The 14,074-nt window shown below is 34.1% G+C and overlaps 1 protein-coding gene across 1 annotated transcript in view; it reads left to right on the top strand.

Moving 5' to 3' along the window:
- The window catches only part of LOC150095531 (NADH dehydrogenase [ubiquinone] 1 alpha subcomplex assembly factor 2), a 66,565-nt gene that overhangs the window by 28,137 nt on the left and 24,354 nt on the right, over window positions 1–14,074 (top strand). Inside the window, exon 3 of the mRNA XM_090410333.1 lies at window positions 4,550–4,590. Within this exon, the coding sequence (XP_090266459.1) occupies window positions 4,550–4,590 (41 nt within the window). The remainder of the gene's footprint in view (window positions 1–4,549; window positions 4,591–14,074) is intronic.

Below are 14,074 nucleotides of genomic sequence, written 5' to 3'. Positions count from 1 at the left end.
TAAAAATTAGCCTAGTGAACAATTGTCCTATATGGACTCTAAAATATATATATATAACATATTGTATGTCTTCTTTCAAAAAATGAGTTATTTCCTACAGGACATCGTTTTCTAAGATTGAATAATTATATTAAATTTTAAAATTTAATCTTGAGTGTTAAAATAGCTAAATTTTATCAACTTATTCTTTTTTTTTTTCATCTAAAATATTCTTCAGCTTCTCAATTTCTCCATCAAACTTCTTTTGCTGTGAAATTTTATTATCCAAATTAGTTTGAAAAAATATTCTTGTTTGCTGGATTTTTTCTTTTATTTTCATTTTTGTAATATCAATTTCAGAAATATTCATATAATTTCAAACTTTGAATTAGTGACTCTTCCATGTAGGAAGAAACAACCTACGATGCTTTCGTAATGTGACACGTTTTTATAAACAGATCCCTTTCAATGCAGATCACAATCCATTTTAAATTGAATTAAAATATCTCTCTCAAGATATTCAGTCATTTCATCAAGTTTCACATATAAAAGATTAGTTAAGTTGGTTGTCATAAAATTACTGAACTGTTTTTTTTTTTTTTTGTATATTTATTATTTATTTGAGTTTACACATACATGAATAATAATAATAAAAGGTTAGCATGGTCATTGGAATTAGGAGAATGGTAAAAACAGCAAAAGAGAGAGCAACAACAAGACTTCCATGTTTTGAATCTGCACAGTATATGGAGGGGATTCAAGGTTTGGTAATCTCTGGCATAGAATGTCAGATTTGACACACACAAACACGTTTTTATGGAAGGAATCATGAAGCATATAGTTAGGATAGTTACGGTGAACTGTAGTTGTAGATGATGACTTTGAGGTTCAGTAAAAAAATAACAAATCAAGTTTAGATAAATGCAAGTAATGGTACACATCATTAATGTTTACACTGAGGCCCCTGATGTTGGTGAAGTAGTGGAAAGTTCTTTTTTTATGAGATTTTGTTTTTGAATGTAAAAAGATTTTACATTCTTTTGTAGTTTGTATAGTGTTTGTAGGAGTTTTTTAAAACTTCAGTGTAGCTATTATTTATAATGATTACTTGGTTGATGATGTTGGAAACTTATGTGAAGAGAGCAGAGACATACCACTGCAGAAAGACTTGTGGACATGATTTTCATGCAGGGAGTGCCCAGACTGCAGTCTAAGTGCTGATCCCAACACTGTTCCTGTATACTGCTATCCTCTGCCAGATCATGCCTGGAGAGAGCAGCGGGATTATTTGCTACCTGGTTGGGAAGTCTTTTGACAAACTACTCTCAAATTCATTCCCTATCTAGCTGTTGTAAAATAAAACCATTTCACTTACTTTAACTTAATATGAATAAGGCATTCTGCCATATTTGCAAAACATGGCAATAACTGCTTTGTCTCCAATAGGAAAGAATGATGGCATTTCACTGGGTGAAGAAAGTCATTTAATGCTTAGATGTCTAGTTGACATTTCTTCTAACAGGAGGAAATGTCAGCTGGACCTCTAGATGCTAATGAAGCCTGGTTGACTGAGTGGTTACCATACCCAGTCTGTAGTCCTTCAGTCAATAGGCTGTGAGTTCAAATCCTGCTATGTGTTTGGATGTTTGTAAATGCCTTTAGATGGGAGATGAATTTTATCACCCAAAGTGAGACTACTGCCACATCAATATGAGGGCTGAAGTGGCTTGAAAAGGTTCCCTGTTTGGTCTTTAGAACAGGATTTCTGGAGTATGTAAAAAATACAAAAAATAAATAAAATTAATTAATTTATTTTTTGCATTAATGTACTATAGGATTACAACCTTTCATGGGTGGAATCACATAAAAAAAAAAAATATATATATATATATATTAAAGTTACCAAGCTATTTTAAACCTGGTTTTACTCCATTTCCCAAGTAAGCAAACAGATAAACAAGGTCAAGTTTGTGCCTGCAAGTGTTGCAAGTCTAGCTGATCCTACAGGTAGTGCCAGACCAAGGCAACTCATGGTAAAAGTAGTATAAGCTCTGATCACTAATCTTAATATTTACCCTTAATGCAAAGCACATCTCCTAGAGGAAATGTATGATCTTTTGTATAAGGCAAGGAGGCCACTACCCAGACTGGTTTCAACCTTTATTGAGGTCTCATCAGTGGGAGCCAGGCTAGAAATACCAAGATTTTAGTAATACAGAGCTCATAAGTATTTTACCAGAACACGTTACCATAAGGTGTTTTAACCTTATTAAATAAAAATCTCAGGAGGAGATATACAGGGTGTTCGGGATAAATTTGACAGTTTCGTAAGGAAAAAGAAAATCTTCTTTGTATCTATTAAATTTAATGAATTGACAAAAAAACATTACAGGCAGAGTTAATTACAATACTATCAACAAGATTTACTCAAAATAACCACCATTAGCATCGATCACAGCTTCAATTCTGCTTCGGAACCTCGAACAAGCTGATGCTACAGTCTCCCTGGGAAGGGCCGCAAAAACTGTTTTAATTTTATCCATTAACTGGGCTTTTGTATTACTGGAAGTGCGATTGGTGTCTTTTTCAACTGCGCCCCATACAAAATAATCCATGGGGTTAAGGTCTGGGGAGTTTGGAGGCCAAACATTTGGACTGGTGAAGTCGTAGAAATTTTCAGACAACCATTTTTGACTTTTCCCAGAGGTGTGGCAAGGGGCCGAATCCTGCTGCCATACATACGGCCTACCATTGGCTACCCTTGTTATCCAGGGCTTGACTACAGTTAGCAACTCCACGAACAAAGCCCGAATTCCAATGCCAGGGTTCTTCAACACCTGTTCCTGCAGATTTGCGAGGAATTCTGCTGTACGAACGCAATCAGATCGTCTGCTAGGGATCTTTCTTCTTGCTACATCCTCGTAGTCACCATTGCAAGTCTCTAGTTCATGCCTGATTGTTTTTACTGTATTCAGGGAGCATTGGGCAGCAGTCGTAATATCCTTATTTTGATGGCGGGCACGAATCATCATGATACAAGTTATTCTCTTCCATGATTCAGGTGGGTTCCAGCTATCCATCCTTTCTGACATCTTGTATATGAATGAAGAAGGGTCCAAACTTTTAAATGAAGAGAAGTGTGTGTTAATACATGTAACTTACGGAAAAATATAATTAATTATAAATATGTCAAATTTATCCCGAACACCCTGTAAATGTAGAAAGTATTTTATCTTGGGTATAATAATAAATGTTAAAGTTACCAAGCTATTTTAAACCTGGTTTTACTCCATTGGTATTAAAAATCTTGGTATTTTTAATACCAATCTAGCCAGGCACCCAATAATGAGACCTTAATAAAGGTCGAAACCGGTCTGGGTAGTGGCCCCCCTTGCCTTTAATACAAAACATCATACATCTCCTCTAGGAGATGTGCTTTGCATTAAGGGTAAATATTAAGATTAGTGATCAGAGCTTATACTACTTATACCATGAGTTGCCTTGGTCTTCCACTACCTGTAGGATCAGCTAGACTTGCAACACTTGCAGGCGCAAACTTGACTTGTTTGTCTGTTTGCTTATTGGGAAATGGAGTAAAACCAGGTTTAAAATAGCTTGGTAACTTTAACATTTATTATACCCAAGGTAAAATACTTTCTACATATATATATATATATATATATATATATATATATATATATATAAGAAAAATGATCTAGTCAGAATGCTTCACCAGCCCATTGATGGCCAAAATGAATACCATTCTGAGTAGTAACACCTCCATAGTGCAATCACTGAAAAATCAAACATTTTCCTTTGGTTGAAAACTCTACCTGGTATGAGAGAAATCTTTATAAGAGCTTTTGGATGTAAATTAACCAGACTTCTTTTTATATCAATTTCTATGGAAGGTTACGAACATATTATGCATTTAGTACCATAGGAAACTTCTAGTTGGATAATCTGGCTCCCCTGTTTAAGAGACCCTACATGGAACTTTTTCCAACCACATCTGTCTTTCAGTAAGCAGGGTGATGGTCTCAACTGGATAACAAAACCTATCTGCTATGTAGTGATTTTTATAACCATTCATGCTGTAGTAGGATTTGAAACTATAGTCTTGGTTGAAGAAATCTCTGCTCTTCAGCAGAGATTATCTCCATTTGGCTAATAGTGGAGATGATCTCATACAGAGAAGGCAGGGTTTTTCATCCTACACACACATACAGACAATATGCAGGCCTAATAGCTTTGGTTACTTGGATTAATTCTGTCCATCTAATCATTCTGACTGTTATTATTGATAAAGATAAGTACTAGTACTGATCTTTATTAATACTAACAGTATTTATTGGAGTTAGAAATTTACAATGGCATCACCCTCATTATGTTTAAATTAGCAATCACATTGTATAGAGTCTTAAGAGTTACAACTGAGAATTATCTTACGGTAGATGATATCCATGGACTGGACTGTGAATCAATGTGTTTATTATGTTTCAACTTGTTAATAACATATAAAATAACTGATATATATTTGATGATAATATATTTTTGTTTTTAATAATAGCTTGGTTGAGGAAACGACGTTCAGATCCTCCAACCTCAAAAGTAAGGAATATTTTAAAATTTATTTTCACTTCATTATTAAGCTTCACTAGTGCTTCTGATTTTTGCTCTTTATGCATTTGAGGAAACTGAAATTTAAATTTTTCATGAGTGAGATTTCTTTTCAAGCATACAACACTAGTACGTCCAGTTATTCACTTTGTACAAATCCCAAATCCATTAAGCCTTAAAAATACTGTAATATTTAATACTGTAGTATATAATGGTATCCAAATGAGGGCATTTTGGATAAATGGACAATTCCTCTTTCACATTTGCTTCTATCACTATTTTTCACAGATTCTCTTTCTGCTTTGGACTTTTTCTACAGGTATTTCTATTTGTACTGTCCTACACATCTTATATAACATTCATAATTTCTGCCCATTTCTGCAGTCTGCAATGTCACAAGAAGCAACTGCCAAAAAAACTTCCATTTGCATCAACTGTTAACCCACTACAGAATCTTCTTCTCTCACTTTTCTTTCAAATCCATATACTTTTATTCTTTGGAACTGTCTTCTCCTTGAAGTATTCCTCAAGGACTACAATCTTGAGCTTTTCAGAAAGAGAATTAAGAGACCCTCACATACCTGACATTAGTTCACTACAGATTCTGAAACATTGTGTGTGCAGGTAAGTAATGAGAGAACGAGAGAGAGATTTTGTTTTGTGTGCTTTTTTAACTTTTGCAAGTAGTGATGGTCTTGCACTGGACAACAAAAAGTATGTGGCGATTTTTATAATCATTCATGCTACAGTACAATTCGAAACTATCTTGGTTAAAGAGCAAAAATGCTGTCCATTTGGTCACCTCCACTTTTTACAATATTGATTTCAGAAAGAAATATTTAAAGATAAATTTTGAAATGAATACAGTATACAGACTTTAATATATAATCTTCCCTTGAAATGTGTTCAGTTCAGTGGCCTACCACAGCCAAGCAGCTTAACTATAAAAACATGATTAATGCCATAACAGCATGATTAAATTGTCTGCATGGTCTACTGTATCTGTCAGTTGTTATTTGTTGATCCATTTGGTCTGTTTTGCAAGATAATAAACTCAAATTTCTGCTTTATAAGGAATTTTCATCCTGATGGATTACAATCCAGGTCTTTTCCAGCCTGAGAGAACTGTCATTACCAAGTGAGCTACAGGGTTCTTTAAGATATGCTGTTAATATAATAAAAGTATACATATCACCAAGCAAAGGAAAACTTATTAGCACAGTAAATAATATTCACAAAATTTGGGAAATTGGAATTTTAGATAATAAATTTGTACATTAACCTTTCTGGAAGACTACTTCTCGTAGAGCTTATGTGTCAAAATTGTGGATTTTGCTACCAAAAAATCTTTTATTGCAATAATTTAGATGATATCTATTGCCCTGTCAGATGATAGAAATGTCATTAGGTTAGAATAGCTTTATTATTATTGATGTTCACCATGGAGTCTGAAGACTCATTGCAGGAGACCCATACCTCTCCCTGAACTCATTAACAGACAAAGCATTCACAACTGACTCTAGCAACCCATTACATTCTTTCATTCACAACTCTCTAAGTGAAATTCTAGTCCTCAAACCTGTACTAATCACACCTTAACTTCTGTGAATGGCCTCTTTTTCTGCCCTCTTTAGCTAAGTGCTGAAACATTTCCCCTGCATCATTCCTATAACCCCTTTAAGTAACTTAAATGTTTATATTATATCCCCCTCTTTTTTTTTCTTCTTTTTTTTTGCTGATCAACCAACTTGCAATCCACACACACACACACCCTCAACTATCGTCATAGGGAACATTCCATAGACCATTCACCATCTTGGACACTCACTGGAGGCCTTACAGAAGAATAACAACTTCCTTATTTCTATCTGATAGTGTGTTGTTCAATAGCCAAGTAATCTTATGAACTACCTTAACAGTATTTGTAAACTTCAACTCTCTGTCTATTTATGTATGTTATGTATATTTTTCATCCATCTAACTCCTACCTTGATTTACCCTCCTTACTTTAGGTATACAATTTAATATTGCTTCTTGTAGATTCTCCTTAACTATCTCCCATGCATTACTAACATGCAACAGCTGCAAGCTGACTCCTGAGATTCCCATAAGCACCAGCCTTGTCATTCCACGTATATCCTTTCCTCACAGGAGTTCTCACTACATGGCTGCAGTCACCCAGGTAGTCACTTCATGGTCACTCTCACCAACTTGAGGGAGATTTGACACCTCATTTATAACATCCTCTGATGAGATGATCAAATCCAAGACCCTCAATCCTTGCCCCTTGTTACATACTACCTGAGGTAGCTGTTCCTCAAAAACTAGAGGAACTCATTTTCTTTTACTTCTGGTTGCTATATTGCCATAATTAAAATCACCCATAATGGTCATCCTTTTCCTATTTGCTTGACTAATTTATACAATTCATAATCACTACCCTCCACATTACCAGGTCTATAGCAACATCCAACTAAGTATTTTATTCTATTCACCTCCATCTTACAGCATACTGCCTCAAAATCATTGCCACTATTTCTCTCTTGCATCTCTACTTTGTATGGATATAACCCTTTTTCTATCATCAATAGCACTCCACCTCCCTTCTTACCCTTTCTCTTCTTCACAAAATACATCATACTCTTCCATTACTATTCCTATCAGGATATCATCCTCATCCAACCATGTCTCACTTATTCCAACAATTTTAGGTGAACAAACTCACTCAAAGCAACCATTTCATTTCCCTTGTTCTTGATACTTATAGCATTTGTATACAAACATAACAGCTCATTCCTGGATCTATAACAAGTTTCTCTGATACCACTTATTAGATGTGACTTTTCCTCCTTACTTATCCCAGAACTTTCTTCAAATCCAATTGTTTTCCCTACATCCCTTGTGTATTTGCATGTGCACTGATGATGGAGTGCACATGAGAAGGCTAATAGAATTTGCAGAAAATGAAAACCTTTACATCATGAATTCTTTTTTTGAAGGAAAAAAAAAAGAAGTGGGCATGGAAAAACTACTGAAATAGACCTTATCAAGAAATCTTTCAGTACTTTTCTGCTATCAACACCTTCAACATTGGGAGTGACTATCGTATGGTATGCAGTAAGATTCAAATAAATTGCCAAAAAAAAGAAAAATGTTTTGAAGATCAAAGCAAAACATGCATGTACACAAACTCAACATTTAAAGAAATATATTCCAACATGAACTAAACAATAGATTTAAAATCTTATTATATATAAGAACACTGATCCATTAGAAAGTAATGACATTATTACCAAAACTTTTACAATGCTCACTTCAAATAGCTATACCAATATAATCAATATTATATTGATTTATTCCAACAATTTTTTGATGAACGAACTCAATCAGTGCAACCATTTCATTTCCTGTGTTTCTGAAATTGTCAGCTGTCTCTTCACTGTATGCTGTTTATAATTAGTGATAGTCTTGGCCTAGCTATTGCTGATTGGCTTTGGAGATCAAATTGTCCCCCTCAGTCTCCAAAAGGTAGGGCTTAAATAGCCTCACCTACTCCTTATAGGGGAATAAAAGACATTAGCAAATTTAATTATTTATTTTTTATCCTGCTTCCAATATAGTGCCCATTTAATTTACTAGATCCAACCTACTGAAATCTAAAATTCACTATTTCTTCTGCAATGTGAAGCCATTCACACTTTGCTTGACTGTGACTCTGAGGCACATGTTTTTTTCAGTTGATATCAGCGAAAACTTTGCACCTAGTCATGTGAATGATTGTTATGTATGAGAAGCTTATTTTGTTTGGCCTCAATAAAACTTTATATTAATAAAAATATGGCTTCATACAATGAGAAGCCATAGTTTTTAATGAATGTACTTGCCTTTTTCTTTTTAATCATTTCACTTATAAAGATCACATTCAGATGTAAATTATTATGAAATGCCCAATTATTTTGTGCCATGTAATAGTTCTTATACATCTTTTATTGAGCCAGAATTATACGGCTTGCTGTCTGTTCTCCAGTGAGAGACTTCTTTTGGATTTCTTTTTCAAACTTATTAGTTGCCTTCCCAAATGTTACCTTATTGATTGACTGATACATTTTTTTCTATTCAGATAGCTGATTGATTTCTACATTACCTTTTATATGTTGAAAGTTTCCACTTGGTTATGCAATAAATTAAAGATGCCAAGAAATTATATTCTTGGTTGAATCCTTTATCCAAGCGTATGCAAACAAAGTGTATGTATGAAGTAACTTCACTACTGGGCAACTCGTATGTGCAGGCTAATGACTTCAGATCACTTGCCTTAGTATCCCATAATGCAAAGCACATATCCTTATGGACATGTATAATGCTATGTATTATGGGAAGGGTCACTACCCAGATCTCAAAAATCCAAACTAGTCTGGGTAGTGACTTCTCTTAATGCATAGCATTATACATCTCCATAAGGATATGTGCTTTGCATTATGGGATACTAAAGCAAGTAATGTGAAGTCATTAGCCTCCATATAAGAGTTGTTGTCGTGAGGTTACTTCATATGCAAACTTTGTTTGCTTACTCTTGGATAGAGGATTAAACCAAGAATATCATTTTCGGCATCATTAATTTATTGCCTTTATATATTTGTTTTCCAGAGCATTGAGTATGTCGCTCACTAGTTTTGAACAAAACACTTTATCAAACACTTGTATTCAGGTTGCATGTTTTATGATCTAGTGTTAAGGAGTGTGGCACTTTTTGTATTTATATATTGCGAGTCAATGAACATTCACAGAATGTCACAAGATGCGAGTTTCTCAAAACAAACTATTGTGAAAACAAGGAAACTGAATAGATTGTGAGTGAAAAATATTGTGAGCTCTTGCATGCATTATATTTTGTTTATCAAACCTGTTTTCTCCTATTTCTGCAGTGCATGTGATCCTCATTCCACATTATATAAAATTGTAGTTACATAAGTGACATAGTTTTAAAGTGCACCATCAATAAAATTCATACATTGTTTTTTTTTAAGACAGTTGTACAATGGATGGATATATGCTTATTGTGATTTTTTTGAAATAATTCAAAAAAGTATGAGCAATGCAGTCTACTTGACTGATTTTTGAGACTTGTTTTTTTCAGTTGAAATGAGTGAAGAAATTAATAAAGTACTCAACCTAGAAAATGTTATACCATAAAATAAATATTAAACAGATATGTGCACCCAGTGTATTTTTTTAAGACTACCAAATGTTGATTCACTTTTTGAATATTTAATTAGTTAGGTTTGTTTTTGTTGCCGGACAGTTAGCCGAGTGGCTATGCGCTTCACAACCATATGTCTGGGAAAGGAGTGTTATGGGTTCGATTCCCGTCACTGACATGAGGAGCTTAAGGATCTTTCTCAGACATAGCCAAGTTAGCCAGTCTTGAGCATTGACAGTAGGGTTTTTCTCTCCGGTTTATCTGGAGTTTTTCCTGCCACAAGCAGGCAAACCGGCCCCGTGAACACACGCATCTACAGACATAGGAAACATCGGGAGGCATAGAACTAGCGACCTTATCCTCGGGATGGATATAGCTTGGAAGGGCTTAAGACAGCCCTGCAACAGATCTAATGCATGAAAGGGAGAAGAAGATTTCTTTTTGTTTCAAGTTAACCAGAGAGAGAGAGAGAGAACAAATCGTCATCATTTTGCTTCATCTTATGTGAGATAGTAAGATATCATGCAGTAGCAACAAAGTGAAAAAAGACAATGTGCAAAAAAGCATGTTTATCAAATCTGTAAAAGATTTGATTATGAAACAATCAAATCTTTTACAGATTTGATTGTTTAAACATATTATTGAACAAGTTGAAAAGGGAAATGTGTGGTTATTTTGGCATACTGATTTAACATTTTTTTCAGTTAAATCTTTGTGTACTTGTTTTAAAAAACTTTATTCAAGTTTTTTTAATTAAAATACAATGGATAGTTGTGTTTATAAGTGTTTAATTATTTTATTTCATTTATTTAATATATATTTTGAGTAGGCTTCCAAAAATACATTCTCTTGTTAATTTTTTTTCAAATTTTATTATTATTATGATGATTATCAGACCTCTGTGGAATCATACTAATTTTTTTTTTTTTTTTTATTCAAGTATAATTTACAGTTGTGATTATTTTTATGTATATATTATTTTGAAAAATGGAAAGGTTATGATCACATTGTTTTTCTTTTTTAGTTACAAGACCTTTATATATCTAGCAACATAAAGAACAATTTACCTAATTTTTTGTTGGGGGTGGGTAGAAACTAGATCCTGTTACTCAGTGATCATGATTTACTGTTCCATTTTTTGTTTTTATTAATCACAGTAATTAACAGACAAAATTTGTACATTAAAGTATTATTATTATTGAGTAAATTCCTAATGCGTACCATTGAGTGTGTACAGGATACTCTATGATGGTAATACATTATTAATTTGCATTCGTACCAGCTTCCTGTTGACAATTTCCTCCCAAATTAATTTTATTTCTTTAGAATTCCATCATAAGGACCACAACTAATTCTTGGATTTTTTTTAACCTTCATTAGTTCTGTATCCTTTTTTGTGTGCATCTTCAGGAGAGTTTGTTAAATATAAGATAATAGACACTTACTGCATCAAAGCTCACTAGAAGAACCAATTTTGAAAATGGTGTAACACTGAATGTATGATGCCATATGTACTTAGCAGGATTATTGTGTTCAAAAAATACAATGTGCATCATATTCAGTGTTTATATGCTTGATATAAGATGATGTCTTGGCGTTTATCACACTGAGTTGTTGGATGCTCTCTCTATCTCACTCAACATTTTATTTTATTCCTGTCTTTTGCTTGGACAGAGTTTGAGGTTAGAGTGCACTGTACACTAAGTAAATTGAATTTATTCTCTTTGGAGACCTCAAGAAGGATGTTAAGAAATGATAGCAATCTCTTGTTTTCCAGTTCAAGAGTAAATTTTGTGTAGATGTATGGTGTGAATTCTTCTAGTTCTTTTCAGATGATGCATATGTTACCACATAATGTAGCCATAGTTTGGGTTTTTATAGTAGCATTTCAGATGATTCCTTAATTAAACTGGCTAGAAGGCAAGGATAGCATCTGTGAGGTTTGTATTTTTTTTTATCCTTGCAAATAACTTCACCACAGTATGTTTGGCTGTGACTCAGTGCTTTCTTCTGATTTTGCCAGTGAGTCTTTAAGGTTTGGCTCTTGTTTTCAAGCTATTTCATTTTTTTTTTTATTATTCATTAATATTTGAATATTTGCATCCACAGTTCGCCTTCTGAAATTTGCCCAACATTGATTCTTTGTTTTTGCATTTAACCATAAATACTGTATAATGTGGCTGTGAAGCCTATGTTGTAAAAATATTATGTAAGTATTGTAAATATAAAATGTTATACTGGAAAAATCAGTTAGTATTGACTGAGATTAAATTGAATTTACATTTATCATTGGTTTATTTGGTAATCAGTGGTCATGTTTTTTAATTGGAATACCATGCAGATATCTAATATAATTAACCATGATGCACAGTAAATAACTGTTTCATATTCATAAATGAATTTAACAAAGTTCATCCAAACAGTGTAGTTTGTTATCAAAAATAAATGTACTTTCACCTGAGACATCATACTAGTTTAGACTAAAAGTCACTCTGGATTCTTTACACAAGTCTGTTAGAAAAAAAAACAGTAATGTGCAAACTGGCATGTTTCAGATGTTAACATTATTATTTCTTTATTATTTTTTTTTTTTGTTTAGCAGGTACAGTAGATTCTTGTTAATTAGTTCACCCAGATCTGTACTTATCCTCATGTTTACACAATTTAAGGGCTCCAAACAATGAGGTGAGATCCTGGAGTACTCTAGCACCTCAGGCCCTTTTCTGCCTTGGGAAAAGTGTAAGTACTGTTAATTGGGACAAGTATACAAAAACAACATGAGAACATAAGAATTTCTGTTCATTTATTTGGGACACAATCCCATTTAAATGGGCCAGTCAGCTAGTGGTCTCTACTACATAGTGATAGAAAACTTACATAATCTTGTATCAAAAATTTAGTGCTGATGAAACAGGGGTATTTTATCTATCACACCAAATGATAGGGGTGCTTAAGGGTCAAAGCTATATAACTCAGAGGAGACCTCCACATAGCCCTTTAAAGGAATGCGGAAAACCGACCAGGGCTTCTGACCTAATGTCCAATCCTCACCTTCTCATTGTGCACCCTGTTAGGTATCTTCCTGGATGAACAGGCGAGGATGGGCTGGCAATTTGGGATTAGCTGACCAAATTGTATTCTTATTGGCTTAAACCAAAATTTCAAATGATGGTACAACATGACAGAATTTCATGCCGGCTGGGACATTGCTTGTTTCAACAAGGGCCCCCGTTGTTTTTGCCAGGGAACCAGAGCAAACAGTGAAAAGTCAGCTACTGGAACAAATCCTAAAACTCACCCCAACTCAACATCACCAGAGTTCAAGATTGGTACTATCAACATAAGAAGCCTGAATGGCAAAGAAATGGAGCTAGCTGAGGAATTGGATAAGTACCAGATCGACATAATAGGGGTGACAGAAATAAAAATGGCAAAAACTGGTGAGATCTTTCTGCACAATAAATACAAAATGTTATATTCAGGCAATGACAATCAAGGAAAAACAGGACTACCCAAAGTATTCAACACTAATCTTCTTGAATGGCAGGCAGTCTCAAGTAGAGTGATGTGGGGAAATATCAGAATGGGGAAAACTGGACAATGAGACTTATTTGTGCCTATGGTCCCACAGAAGGTTCTATAGGTAGAAGTGGAGGAATTTTTTGAGGCTTTAGAAAAAGCAACTGCCACAATGAAAAAGGAAAAGTGGTCCTTGTTGGGGATCTAAATAGCAGAGTAGGAAATGATTGTCAGATATACAAAAATATTTTCGAAAAATTTGGAGAAAATGGCAAATACCTGTTAGATTTCAGCTCAGGACATGGACTGGTTATTACTAACACAATGTTCCAACATAAAAATATGCACAAATTCACATGGAGAGAAGAGGCAAGGAATAAGAAAAGTCTCATTGACTATGTTATTGTTGATAATGATGTTTTCTCCCTGATGTAGGACACCAGAGTGTACAGAGGATTTGAAATTGGAAGAGATCACCATTTAGTCTTGAGCAGGATAAAATTGAATTTCATAGTAAAAAGAACATGTAAGAAAGTTTTAAAGCGAATAAAAGTTGAGCAGCTCTCAGATGTGAACTATAGACTAAAATGCACAAATATTATTCAAGAAAAATTAAAGAGTTTGAGAACAGGAATCAAACCTTGGGGATTCAGTGGCAAGCTCTGAAGAAAACACTGATTGATTCAAGAGAGGCATGTGGTGAGGTTGTCTGCAAGGATAGAAAAATCTTTAACTTCCTGTGGTGGACACAGGAAG

The sequence above is a fragment of the Typopeltis vanoorti genome, chromosome 20 (assembly GCF_054136105.1).
Source record: "Typopeltis vanoorti isolate ZY-2024b chromosome 20, IOZ_Tvanoo_1.0, whole genome shotgun sequence".
Lineage (NCBI taxonomy): Eukaryota > Metazoa > Arthropoda > Arachnida > Uropygi > Thelyphonidae > Typopeltis > Typopeltis vanoorti.
Note: the sequence above shows the minus strand (reverse complement) of the source record. Positions and strands in the feature narration are given on the sequence as shown.